At 41.1% G+C, this 13,818-nt stretch overlaps 1 protein-coding gene across 3 annotated transcripts in view; it reads left to right on the plus strand.

Moving 5' to 3' along the window:
• The first annotated feature begins 2,087 nt into the window (after nt 1-2,087).
• cacnb4a (calcium channel, voltage-dependent, beta 4a subunit) overlaps nt 2,088-13,818 on the plus strand; it is a 33,709-nt gene continuing 21,978 nt past the window's right edge. For 2 of the 3 annotated variants that reach the window (XM_004568977.5, XM_004568978.4), the window contains exons 1-3: nt 2,088-2,370; nt 2,990-3,302; nt 4,285-4,368. In XM_004568977.5, coding sequence (XP_004569034.1) covers nt 3,240-3,302; nt 4,285-4,368 — 147 coding nt within the window. In that variant the 5' untranslated portion in view covers nt 2,088-2,370; nt 2,990-3,239. Of the gene's footprint in view, nt 2,371-2,989; nt 3,303-4,284; nt 4,369-11,030; nt 11,420-13,818 lie in introns of those variants that run through there. The other variant, XM_012924055.5, reaches the window with a different exon arrangement.

Consider the following 13,818-nt stretch of genomic DNA (forward strand, 5'->3'; position numbering starts at 1 on the left):
CAACTGAATGTAGTTGTTTTGACTGACATACTGCATTAGTATTACTGATCTGAAATCACACAAAGAACTTAAGCTCCTAGTAGTATTTTTTACTGTAAAAAAAAAAAAAACACAGACATGTTGAGTAAATTTTTATAACTTGAAATGCAAATATAAATTGTACATTTTGTAAACATATACAACTATTTATCTAAAAATGCAGCCAATACACCTGCCGTTTTTTTCATTTTGTACAACCATTTAAAAATATTACTGAAACTAAAATGAGAGAACAATCAGGTGTCGCAATAAGATGCCCCACAAATGATGTGTGTCAGTAAAAAAAAAAAAAGTTTGTCCACCAAAAGACAGAAGAGCACAGGCCTGACAACAGGAGGTGTATCACTCCGCTGGTTTTCTACTTAGTGACAGTGTTTACGTTGCAAATGTGCCTTTGTGACATTCATTAGTGCCCTCACTGACACACAAAACAAAACGACTACATAACAGAACAACTACACAAGACAACACAACACACTAAGTATACACTCCACACTAAACGTCACAAATCTCCCACATCAAAATTTCTCTCTCTCTCTCTCTCACTCGCTCGCTCTGTCTCGCTGCTGTTACCTTCACTCCTAAAACTTTTCCCTCTTCCTAAACAACCAAATCCCACGTGTTGACTTTTTTTTAAATTGGGCAACATGGTACATTTTTCCACCGATAGGAAAGAGGTGGCTTTTTTCCTTTCTTTACTGTTTTCGCGCTGTCCTTAGAAAATGCTTAAAACACACGCACACAAACGTGATGACAGTATTTAGAAAAAAGCGTGGCTCATATATATTATCATAACTCTGGATTTACTGGCCTGTAATTAAAATTAAAAAACTTTGAAGTCCGAACTTTCAAAGTGGGCTGAATGCAGCTTGTTGCTATGTCAGCTTATATCAGTCATGTGATTTGGAGGTGCAGCGTGTCCGTGGACCACAGAGGGTTAATAACACTCATCTTCCTTCCATTTCCAGAGTTTAACATCCAACCACCTGTGTAAAATCCAAAATTCCCATGGTGTTGTTCAAAATGTGCTCTGGCACGATCATAAACATCGCTTGCTACTGAAAACAAGAAAAAAGCAGGTCCTGCTATGGGTTGAACCATTTGTTAATGGTGCAGGGGGGGGGGGGGGGAACACTATGCAATATATTAAGTTTTAGCATTTATATTCGCTGTTGACTGCAACTACGCTCAAACTGTTAATGCTATCTTATTTTAATAAACAACACTGTCATATGCAAAACTAGGGTGGCACTTGGGGTGGCAAGGGATCATCGCTGGCTGATGGCGCGATATGGCAGCCTCGCTTCTGTCAGTCTTCCCCAGGGCAGCTGTGGCTACAACCATAGTTTGTCTCCACCAGTGTGTGAATGCGAGAGTGAATGAATAGTGGCATTGTAAAGCGCTTTGGGTGCCTTGAAAAGCGCTATATAAATCCAATCCATTATTATTATTATTATTATTTTAGGGTGGCACTTGCCACCCCATGCCACCCTTCTAGATCCGCACCTGTTTACGGCACATTTATTTATTTGTGATTCCTTTCATTTACTACAAAAGCATTTATTTATCGTGTAGACGAACCAGACTTGCTGTTAGAACTGCACTTCTTTTTTTATGTATATAAAACTAGATTAAATGTGTAGTTAAACATCTTCACACCAAGAGAAAAGGAAGTTTCGCTTGTTCGGCCCACTGACTACTTAAGATGAAAATGATCTGTATGTGGCCCAGGAAGTAAAATGAGGCTGACGTCCCTGCTGTAGACAGTGTTGGGGAGTAACGGAATACATGTACCGCCGTTACATATTTAAAATACAAAATATTAGTAACTGTATTCCGTTACAGTTACCGTTTAAAAAGGTGGTATTCAGAATACAGTTACTTTGTTGAAATAAATGGATTACACTGCGGTACTTTCCTGTTTCATATTGTCGCGGGTCAGGACTGTTTGGGTTTTGTTTGACAGCTACGTTCTGTTGTTCCAGGCAGCAGCGTTACGGTTGCCATGGTTACAGGGCGACGCTCTCTCTCTCTCTCTTTCTGCGACTGTGTGTTTCCTGGGTGAGAGAGCGCCTTTTCGTTGTTGTTGTTGTGCTAAGCTAACAGGCAGAATGCTACAAGCATAGCTCTAAAGAATGTAGCATCATGGGCAGTGTAGTCCGTGTTGCAGGGAGAATGGACTGCCATACACGTTATGTGTCTGTGAGCGCGAGGAGGGAGAAAAAGGGGAGTGGAAAGGTACGAGTTGTCATCGAGCAAAAACGGGCGCTGGAAACATGTAAATGTAATAATAACCACTTCAGCCAAGAAGAGTGCCTGACGAGCCCAGTTGTAAGTAAGCTATTAAGACTCGACTGTACACCGTGTTCGTGTTTTCCTCCGAAAACAATAAGTTCTGTTGGAGCAGCCTTTCAACGCCTCTCTCTGTCTCTCGCAAGCAGAGTTGACCCACACAACAAAGTAAAGCTATTTTTCGGCTACAAGCCGACAGGGACCCCGCCCTATTAGTCAGAGGTCCTTTACTACAGTTCGGAGTCGCGGACCTTCAGTAACAGTAATAAATCACACAGCAATAGTACATTCACGTTGTTGTAAAAAGCATGATAATATATTAAGTAATCCAAAGTATCCAGAATACGTTACTGTCATTGAGTAACGTAACGGAATACGTTACAGAATACATTTTGGGGCATGTATTCTGTATTCTGTAATGGAATACATTTTAAAAGTAACCTTCCCAACACTGGCTGTGGAGGATAGAGTTAAGTTGAATATCATATATAAAGTAGGCTATAAAAAATGTTGTTGTTTTTTTTACGTGTGACATAAACACAAGTGTGAATGTTTTTAAATATATTATCTAATTGAGTTTGACTTTTGACGGCTGCCCTCCAAATGACACACGCTGAGTGTACGAAATTCTCAAGTTCTACTTCGTCCTTGAACGCAGCACTCCTGTAACCCTGTGTGATGCGTGTGGGAGGAAGAGGAGGGCTACATCTGATGTACGTGCCCTGTCCACTCCGTAAAGATCTGCAGGAGGACACGTCCGAGCTGCCGTCCAAGTCTTTTCTCTTCTGCTGGCGTGAATCGGAGTAAAGCTGGAGCCGGCGGTTCACTGTCCGCCGCCCGAGGAGCGGCACTTCCAGTGGAGTGGCACCGAGCGCCAGCCTCCGCCTTGGACCGACGAACTGGCTGAGATGTCCCGGCACATCTACACCCGTCACGGGATAGCAGAGGGGATGCAGAAGCCCGTGTTTCAGGTAGAAAAGGAAAAAAAAACATGACGTGAAACAGCGAGAATCTGTAGCAAATGTTTTAATGATGAAGACAAATCTTAAAATATATGCAAATATGCACGGGGGGATAATGAAGCCCCCTTACTCCACACTACGATGACATACCTAATAATAATAATAATAATAATTTGAAAAAAAAAAAAGTCATCGTGCTCGTTGTCTTGGTGAGGATGCATTCATTATCTTCAACTAGTCCTCGAGGTGTTATTAGTCAAACTGAGACTGCACGGGATCTGCAGCGTGGCGTGAATTTGATTTATTCAAAAAGGAATGAAATTAGGTGCTCAATTATTAAGCACTTTATGACGGAGCCCAGCTCGTGATGCATGAGGTAGTTTAAAAAACTTTTCCAGAGAAGGGAGGTACTTTACCCCCTCCCATATTTTTTCAATGTTACAACATTTGCAGATTGTTAATGTAACTGTGTGCGCACTTAGATGGGATCACTGAAAGTGATATTCCTCCCTCTGCTGTCACAAAGGGATATGATACCAGGCGCAAGAGTGTCATAAGAGCCAAGCGCTGCAACCATTTACTATATTTCACCTCATTTCCTGCTCAAGTGAAGTATGCCCTCGCTGCACTTAAACAAATTGCTTGTGTGTGAAAATAGGTCAGAAAAAACTGAATCCGTACATCGGGGCAGTGTTCACGCAAAGCTGCACTTATCATAGACCTTAGTGTGACAGTCCGAGAAAGCATTAAAAGACCGGCTTCTTATAATCAGGTCATCACAGCAGACAAGAGACAGCTGGTTGGCATCAACGTCACTTTAACCAGAGAGACTGAGATGCTGGTTTTAACGGGGTTACTGAAAGGAAGGTGCCCTTGGGTTTGTCCTGTAGAGGAGAGGGGGATAAATAAAGGGAAGGGCCAACAAAAATACAATCACAAATATAAAATAAAAGAGCAGAGTTCATTCGCGGGTCTGTTTTGCCTTCATTAGGCTAACAGGGGGACTTACTCCAGACGCAGTCGACTGAAGAGGTCCGATGGCAGCACCACTTCCACCAGCTTCATCCTCAGACAGGTAGGACATGACGAACTTGAACTTTTAGAGGTCAAGCATAAACCTGACTGCATTTCTGCTTCGTCGAGGCATAGATCTGGTTAATACTGATGAAAGCTTCACCATGTAGCGCTGCACCTGGCTACAACACATATGACAAGCGTCTTTAGTTTAGGCAGCAACTCAGTTCAATTCAATTCAGTTTTATTCATATAGCACCAAATCACAACAACAGTTGCCTTGAGGTGCTTGATATTGTAATGAAAAAACCCTACAATAATACAGAGAAAACCCCAACTGTCAGATTAGGAAAAAGGAAGGAACAACTCTCTTTTAACAGGAAGAAACCTCAGGGGTCACCATCTGCTGCAACTGGTTTAGGGGTAAGGGGAGGGAGACGGGACAAAAGACACTGTGGAAGAGAGCCAGAGATTAATGGTCTTAGCAAACATCCTAATTGTGTCTTAATAGCCTACCAGGTCCTTTGGAAAGGAGTTAAAGAGCTATAAACAACACTATGAAGCACTTAAGACTAATAATTGATGCAAACCCCAGCTCTGACAGTGAGTGGTGAACACTTGCTGTTTGAAGATTTCCCTGGTGGAATGAAGTGTTTTTGAGAGCTCATCTCTGGACCACTGTTGATTTCTGACCTCAATCCATCATTACATAACTTTTGGTTAGACTCATATGGGTTTGGCTCCAATGTGAAGAGAAAACACTGTGGCAGCAGATAACATGTTGTCAGTCTAGAAGATGTTCTGCTGTAGTCCAGGGAATAGATGGCCTTGATTTGGTCTCACTTGGGAATTTAGCTAACTGACCTGCTTTTGAGTCATCTACCAAACTTTCACGAGTCACGGGAGCAGCGCCAGGCAACACTGTTTGGATGCACCGCCTCTTTTGTATATGTCACAGTGAAAACAAAATTCAATTTCTTAAGTCCCTTCTTTAATTCATAATGTGCTTGCGCCAGACTACTTTACAGTGCTTACCGTGGACTTTGACATCCTGCTGACAAGTTACCAAGGGAACCAAGGCTGCAGAGGCCATACAAAGATACAAGAATAGTTCATCTGTGACTACCTTTGTCCCAAAGCCCCACTCTTTCTCTCCCTTTTTCATGCTTTCAAACCTGACCTCAAACAAACTTGGTCACACGTGCTCTTTGGAGATACAGTAAATCAGGCCAAATCAAGTTGGAGAAAGAACTGAATCATCAGATGTCAGTTATGATGGTGTAGCCCTTCATTAGTCACAGAAATCATCTTTTTGTACATAATTCCATTTGAACAAAACTGAGCATAACACCAGATGATTAGCAATGTAAATAAAATATAAGATCTGTATTTTATTGAGCAGCACACTAATGAATGCAGTTTGTGTTCAGTGTAAACATCATCCATTAATTAGTGAATGCCTACTGCTTGACACTGGAGTAATAATATGACTCACAGGAAGTGAAGAAGGTGGAAAAGACAGTTTTGCAGACAGACCTCAAAGAAAGAAAGAGTAGACAAAAAGAAGGAGAGGCAAAAAGTAAAGCACAAGGACAGTGGAATGAAATGAGAGCTCTTGCCCACTCCATTTACTTATTACACACTCAGAGATTTCTGTAACGCCCCCGCTGTGATTTGTGTCATCACCGGTGTGATCGTCATCAGGTAAGAAGAGAAGGAGTGGGCTCTCTCTCTTTGATGCCCACGTGTATCCATAGTAACAGCCTTCAACAACAACAGGGGTCAAGCTGACAAGGTTGATTAGCAGAAAACTGCGCCGCCTCCTTTCTTTTCACAAGAAGGTAACAGTTTTTTTTAATTTATTTTACAGCAAAAACTCAATGAAAGGAGAAAAAAGTGAGATGAAGGCATTCTTTACAGCAGCCGAGGTAGATATCGAATGTTTTTATTGAACGTTCCTCCTCTACAGGTCATTTGTGGACATTACAGAATCATGGTCAACATTATAAATCTTCCCTGGACTCTGGAGTTATTAATGTTAGTTTGTTCAGCTCTGCAACGAGGGAGAAAAGGATTAGGCGTGATCCATGCGAATACCAATTTTTGTATCGTTTTCAAAATTTGGTTTTTAAATATTAGCCTTTTCTGTTGCAAATTGTGATCTTAGGCCAGTTCAAATGTGGCTATGTGATGTTAAGAGTCCAAGAAAGACCAAAAAAGTTGCAGTGTCACAGTTCAGTGCAGCCATTTACTGTCTGATCAATTTTTGTGGTTCCAAAGACAGATCACGTTGTACAGTACAGTAAAATGATGGTGATACCAGATGTCAGTAATTTACTGTAAATTACTTTGAAGTAACATTACATCACTCGTAACCTTGCAGTATTTCACTTTACAATGACATTACGATTGGAAAAAAAGAAAGAATAATGTTCATTTTACTGTGTGGGTGTGGTTTGACAAGATATGACAGGTTGTGTTGGCAGCATAAGCAAACAGCAATCCAACTGTCACCAGAATGCAATATAAATATTGCTCTTCACCCACTTCAAACCAGTAGGAGCACAAATACAAAATTTTTCATCTGTGTAATAACCAAAGATTGGCAGAAAATAGTGCATTTAACTAGGAGACCACAGGGATCAGGGCAAGGCGAGGTGGGGTCTGCCGTCTTCTGAATGACCTCTGGTGCTTGTCTTACAAAGAAAAATGAGAGAAAATGACTTAAATTAATTGTTTGCTCCAATGGACGGCTGTGTCACAATACAGGGACATTATGTTCCAGGAGATATGGATGACGAGTCTGAGTCACTGCATGTGATACCGAACAGATCTGCTGCCGAGATGGTAAAAAACTGATTCTCCCAGATGGTACGCAGAGCACCTACACACAGATGTTTATGTGTGCTGTTGGCGAGTGGATACCTGATCGAATCCTGAGCCAGGCTTTAAGGTCCATGAAAGGATTATTTATAAGACAGACTTGTAAAAAGGCCTTTAACCTTTCCTCCATAGCAACAACTTAAAGATGCAGATAGACACAGAAGACGAAACATTCAGCTTTTTTATTGTCTGTTTGGATTTGCATCTGTTTGCAACCAGTTTGCACTTCTCTCTGGTCACTTAGCATTTTTGTAGCAATTCTTGTAATGTGAATTTTCTATCTCCTTATGCTAATTTGTCATCTGTTTCTGTTCAGTTTTTGTCTCTGTACACAGTTTCAGGTTCTTTTGTCTGTTCAAAATCGTTTTGCAGCTGTCTGTATTCATCGCACCTCTTTCTTCGGCTGGCTCTATTTGACCCTCATGCATCTAATTATGTTTTGTTTTTAAGACTAGCTGCTGGTTTGCATCTTTGGAGGTCTTTGCAATTGTTAAATGCATTGACCTCTTAATAAGAAATGTTAACTCCCCCTTCAAACAGGGGTTCTGAACTCTTGAGGTTAGCTGGGTCTGTACTCGGGTAGGCCATTCAGCAGTTCTGAACTATGGTTGGGATTTTATCAGGAATTCCTGAATTCATATTAATATGAAACAATATATATGTAGCAAATGACAAGAAAGATCATCTCCTTCAAAGGTCCCACATTTACATTGTGTACAGCTCTCATTATCTTCGTTGTTTTTTTTTAGTCTTTCAGTTCTACCGGAATCTACTACTTATAACATAGACACTTCTCTACACATATGTATTAAAGATAGGTGCTATGAGTGGGAATAATTTTACAGTGCTGCTAACAGCAAGTACATGTATGTAATTTAATTTAGGGTTTATGCTGTCTAACAAAAAATGAGTAAAAAGCACCAACAACCGGTTGCAGCAGATGGCCCCGCCCCTCCCTGAGCCTGGTTCTGCTGGAGGTTTCTTCCTGTTAGAAGGGAGTTTTTCCTTCACTGTCGCCAAGTGCTTGCTCACAGGGAGTCATCTCATCGTTGTTGTTTTCTCTGTATGTGGGGTTTTTAATCTACAATATAAAGTGCCTTGAGGCAACTCTTGTTGTGATTTGGCACCATATAAATAATGTTGAATTAAATTATTCAAAGCAGAATAATTGTCATTTGGGGAACTCTGAGCTTATTAAAACCAGTCTGTCTTGATAACACAGACATAAACATATATGTATATATTTAAAAACCCCAAACCAAGCAATTTATGTTTATCATGGTTCAAAGGTGAAGGCACAGATGATCTTTTTTTCTTGGTGTTGGAATTAATAAGCCTAGGTCAAGTTAATTCCTACTCTAGCTGTCTCTTACTTACAGTTAATTCAGTTGATGCTGACATCCAAATGACGGGAAGAAAAGGGGTTTCACACGTAGCAGACCTTTTATTTTGAGATGTCCTGAGGACACAACAAGAGTACAGTGATGAATTTTGGTGGACCAATAGATGTTCTCAGCAGAAAATGACCTCTTAGTCACAGCCGAATTTCCTGACTGCCTCTGTTACGTCGCCTGAATTAATTTCTTATCTCACATTCACGTCCTGGATCGTCGTGTTTTCATTCTCTAAATCTGTTCCGTTGCTTTACATGAATAAATCTTGGAATCATGAATGAATGTAAGGCTCGCAGAGTTAATTGATTGAATTCATTGTGAGATTGATAAACCTATAATGCCGTCCCGGAAATTTAATTTGCCTTGCCGACTCACGATACATCAAACAGAGGCAACTCTTTAACCTCATCTTTCAGCTTGCAGCTTGCAAAGTGATAAGGAAGAGACTTCACACTGCTAATCCGCCTTATGTAGGTCACATGGCTAAACTCAACAGCCTTTAATTTGTGAATTACTTGATGGGCCAAGCCACCGCTGCCGTCGCTCGCAGCTGGTATTGCACGCTAGTTTGTCAGCACCTCCTGAGTAGATGATGGAGACAATCTCATAAATTACAAATGAAAGGTACTTTGTTATCAGTTGGAAATGATTGCATGCTTAATTTAGAAAATGGCAAAAGGAGTGGGAGCAAGTTGGAGTGCCTTTCTAGCTGAGAAACTAAAGTTCCTTTCTGGCTTGTCTGACATTTCTTGCACTTTGTTTCTCTGGGATGTTACATTTTGTCTCTTGATTGGGCACAGCGTGTGTTGGAGACATAAAACGCCTAAACGAGTTCTCACATGTTCAACCTGTTTCTACCCTGATAGGTTTTCTGATTTTTAAAGGATCTAACTGAACTCAAATGGATGACAGTGACAGCTCGAGATATGAGTAAGAACACAAACTCTTTGTGCCTCTCTTATCCACTTTGTTCCATTATTAGTTCAGTTTCTTGTCATTTTTGCAGCCTGTGTGCGTATGTGTTTATTTTCAGTAAGGTAATGTTGCTCGAGCTGTCATGTTACACGTGATATCTAATTATACCACCAGATCTACGTGGCAGCTCGGACCCACTTTTCTCCAGAAGCATATTTCACCCTTTGTGCTCTTTCTGTTTTGCTTCCCATCTTTCTTTATTTCTCTCTTTCTTTAAAAAAAAAAAAAAGCACCCTTATATGTGATATTTCATGCAGCTTCAGCCTGAATAAAATGACCTTTATTCTGAAAGGTCTCCCTTTGATCTACTGTTCCACACGGGCCAGAGGGGGTCTGCTGGGAGCTGCTGTGCAGAATAAAGACACAGAGCAATATCTAAATGAATGATGAGGATGTAGCACCCGGCTCTGTGCCTCCACTAAAATACGTGCAGGATAGACACAAAAAAATCTGATGTTTTGGGAAGAGCTTGTTCGGAGCAAGCTTAAAAAAAAGGAAAAGGAAAAAAGCGTGGCGATGTTGATGAAGATGCATTATCGGATCAAGAGAGGGTGCTGTTGCTCTACTATGCCAAACAAATGGCAACGTCCCAGTGCCAAACTTGTTTGAGTAGGATCATTGCTGAGTTTGTGTAACGTGTGTGTGTCTGTGTATTTTTAACAGGGAAATTTATATTATTATTGTGAATAGTATCAAGAATTTCTTTTAAAGCTCAAAGCCAAAGGAGGGAAATATGAATTGCAAAACAAATACTGTAATTTACCTTATTAATGATTTTCATGTATGTTTGTATTTCTGAGGTGTTTACTCTGAAAATAAACAGTCTTTCAGCTGCACAAATGAAAACCTTTTGTACAGCAATGAATTCAAAGTCTTTATCTAATTTGTAGCTTAACATCCTGCGGTAATTATGGGATGGTTAAAATAGGAATCTATATTTTTTAAATGCACTGTTGTTTCACATGTAAAGTAGTTATAATAGCAACAGATGCTGTCCATGAAAGGTGTCAAACTGTAGATTTGAAGTTCTCTAGCTTTTCTTGATTGATCTCCTCTGCCATCACTCTCCCTGTAGCAGATATTTACAGATTGATTTTTACGGCTCCGGTGTGTTCATGAAGCTGTAAAGACGCGGGCGCTCCTTGTAGCGGAGCAGCGGCTCGATCGCATCGAGTCTGCCTCTCGTTCTAAGTATCATCACTCAGCTGTTTGCCTTTGCTGCCGTTCTGCATGTGCAAATTAAATGTCGGTGTTTAGTGTGAAAGATTACCTCACGCTCACATACAAGGACAGGATTGACACGGCTTGCTGGTTAATGATGCTCTCAGGCTGCAGACGCCCCCGCCTCTTTCTCTTCTCTCTTCCTTATTCACAGCCAGCCGGGCTGACTGGAGCCTGCATCGGCCAATCGGCAGCCTGCATCTCACGTCTGTCATCAACCAGTGCTGGGGAAGGGATTGGCTCGTGCAATCTCAGCTTGGAAGGCAGATGAAATGCCAGGTCTGCTCAGCCTCTGGGGATAGCCAAGCTTGCCTTATAATGGGAAACAACACTTGTTTGACCTGGGAGCAGTAACATCTAATTCAGCATTAGGAGAAGACTGGACTCCAGCTTTTTTCCCTTTTCTTTTATAAATCTGTTGTTCTTCTGTGATCTGGGTTCTTTTTCATCTACCTTCATGTGGAGGAAGAGACTGCTGGTGCTCTCTGTCACTCCCCTATCCTCATCATCCATCCTCTCCAGAACAGGTTGATCTTGAGCCGTTTCGAACTATTTTTGCACTGAAGAGCTCATTTTTGGGAACCTCACTCCTCCATGTACGATAACTTGTACCTTCATGGATTTGAAGACTCGGAGGCGGTGAGTGGAGAGTGGCGTCTGGCACTTGTAAACCACGCTGTTCTGTTCCGTCGTGGCTGCTTGATCCATACATAAACTCCCACAGAATGCGTTGAGACTTGAGTGGGCTGAGCGTGCACTCACCTCGGGGGAGTTAGAGGAAGGTGTGTGTGTGTGAGTGTGCATTTGTGTGCATGTCTCCTCAACCGGTCAAAAAGAAAAATACAGTTTTCTCACTGATACTATCAGCTTGGACGCCAGTTCTCCTCCTGTCTGGGCCGGCTGTCTGCAAAGCTGAAAAGTATTGTCTTTACCATGTATGGCTGACTGGCCGGTATGCATGCTGTTTGCCTCTGTTTATGAGCATTGTGAGCACGTCTGCATGATTCCTGTGTGCCTCCACCTTTATCAAACCCCACTGTACATCATCATGGTTTATTGAAAAGGCCAACAAACATAATCAGCATTCACTACGGCCATCTGCGTGATGCTGATGTGCTGATGCGTGCCAACTGTTACATTCGTCACTCGCAGCATGAATGCCTTTATGTTCGAGAAACACGTTGCCATTAAGGGAATTCTCATCTTTGCCACAGATAAGTGTGCGTAGGCACCTTTAATACAAAGAGGCAGACAGCAAGAAAAATCTGCGGAAGCAGAGAAAAATGCTTACAAAGGCAAGGAATATAGAAACTGCTGCCAGGTGGGGAGGAGGGAGGGAATCCCACTGAGGCAGAATCTGTCAGAACCTTTCCATAAGTCCACCTGAGATACCGGCTGCCTCATAAAGACTAAAAAGTAGAGTTAGCATGTTCTGTCCTGTCTGCAGCGTATACAGAGAGATCTTCTGTGTTTGCGTTGTTGTTTGTTGCGACTTTGAAAAATGTGTTCATTTTTATGTGCCAAGTTTTGTAGGTGGTGTGGTATTAGTAGCTTCTCTTTGCTGTTGTTTCTTTCCTGCATTGGGAGTTATTTCCAAAAACTCAAATTTCAGGCCTTACACTCAAAAGCTCTGAGTGCCCAAAATAACTCTCTTAATTTAGTTACTCTCTTAGCTGATAGTACAGCAAGATCCAGAAATAACATGTTTATTTTTTATTATTATTATACATCAGAATAACTAATGAGCCTGAAGACAGTTTACTCCCATGTGAGACTGCTCGGGAAATGGATTCGGGAAAATCCCAGTACTCTCTAGAAACTGTCTCATACAGGATAAAACTGGATCCATTCAGTCCTTCATTACTACTAAGTCAAAAACACACTACGTTTGATCCTGCTGGTCAATTACAGTGAATCAGTCAATGAGTATTTCTGTCAATACAGGCAGCCTTTGGTTCTGTGTACTTTAATAAGTACTATTAAATCAAACCTGGAGAACTTGTTCATGCACTCTGTTGGGCTGCTGTGTTCCACATTGTTCCATATTTAGCTGTACTGGCAGCGTCACAGAACACACCTTTGACCTTACTGACCCTGTGGTTTGCTATCAGCACTTATCTTTAGCTTGTTTTGTTTTTTTAAAGCCAGGAATGTCACACAGACCTGTCATTCATTTCATTTCCAGCATATATTAAACTGCAGGCTCTCTTGTGTGACTTATTTTCAGTAAGAGTTTTGGAGTGACATTGTTTGACACACGAATATATTCTATGTGTTTGGCGTTTATGACCTTCCCACCTTTTTTTTTTTTTTTTTTTTTTTTGACGATTACTCCTTCTTTTCCAAAGCTCAACATTTTCCAGCCCTCGGACAGTTTCACTAGAAATGTTAGTCAAGTAAAATTAACACTCCAAATTAAAAATCCAGAACAAGTGTTTTACCCAAGACTACCCAGAAAGCAGCTTTTTGGTCCATTTTAAAAATGTTTAGCAGAACATGCAGGACTTTCCGTTTTGTGGCCTTGATCCATTTTTATCTGATGATGTAATATTTAGAGTCATAGTTGGTGGAAACTTCCATATGAGTATTATTCTTTTTTTGCAGAGTCACTGTCCTTCCCTAGCTTCTGGTAGTGATGTAAACCACTTTCTACCCTTCTGCAAACATACAGTATTGTTCACTGCATGACTCACCTTTATAACAGGTATTATGAAAAACACAAAGCCCAGTAAACCTTCTGCGCTGGCTCATAGTAGTTTTACTATTGCAAATAGTAGTGCAAACGTGGAAGCAGCGCCTGAAGAAGACACTGTTTATTTCTAAACCAAGTCTTTCCATTATACACTCACTGGACCCCTTGGTACTCAAAGGTTTCATCCATTTTTCGTCTTCAGTGTTGTTTTAATTCTTTGTGGGGCAGGTTCAAAAAGGTATTGGAAACTTTGCTCATGGACTTTGGTCCAGTTTGACATCGCAGTATCAAACAGTTTTTGCAGTCGCTGTCAACAAATCACCCATTCCACCGCATACATCATGGA

The sequence above is a fragment of the Maylandia zebra genome, linkage group LG16, assembly GCF_041146795.1.
Source record: "Maylandia zebra isolate NMK-2024a linkage group LG16, Mzebra_GT3a, whole genome shotgun sequence".
Lineage (NCBI taxonomy): Eukaryota > Metazoa > Chordata > Actinopteri > Cichliformes > Cichlidae > Maylandia > Maylandia zebra.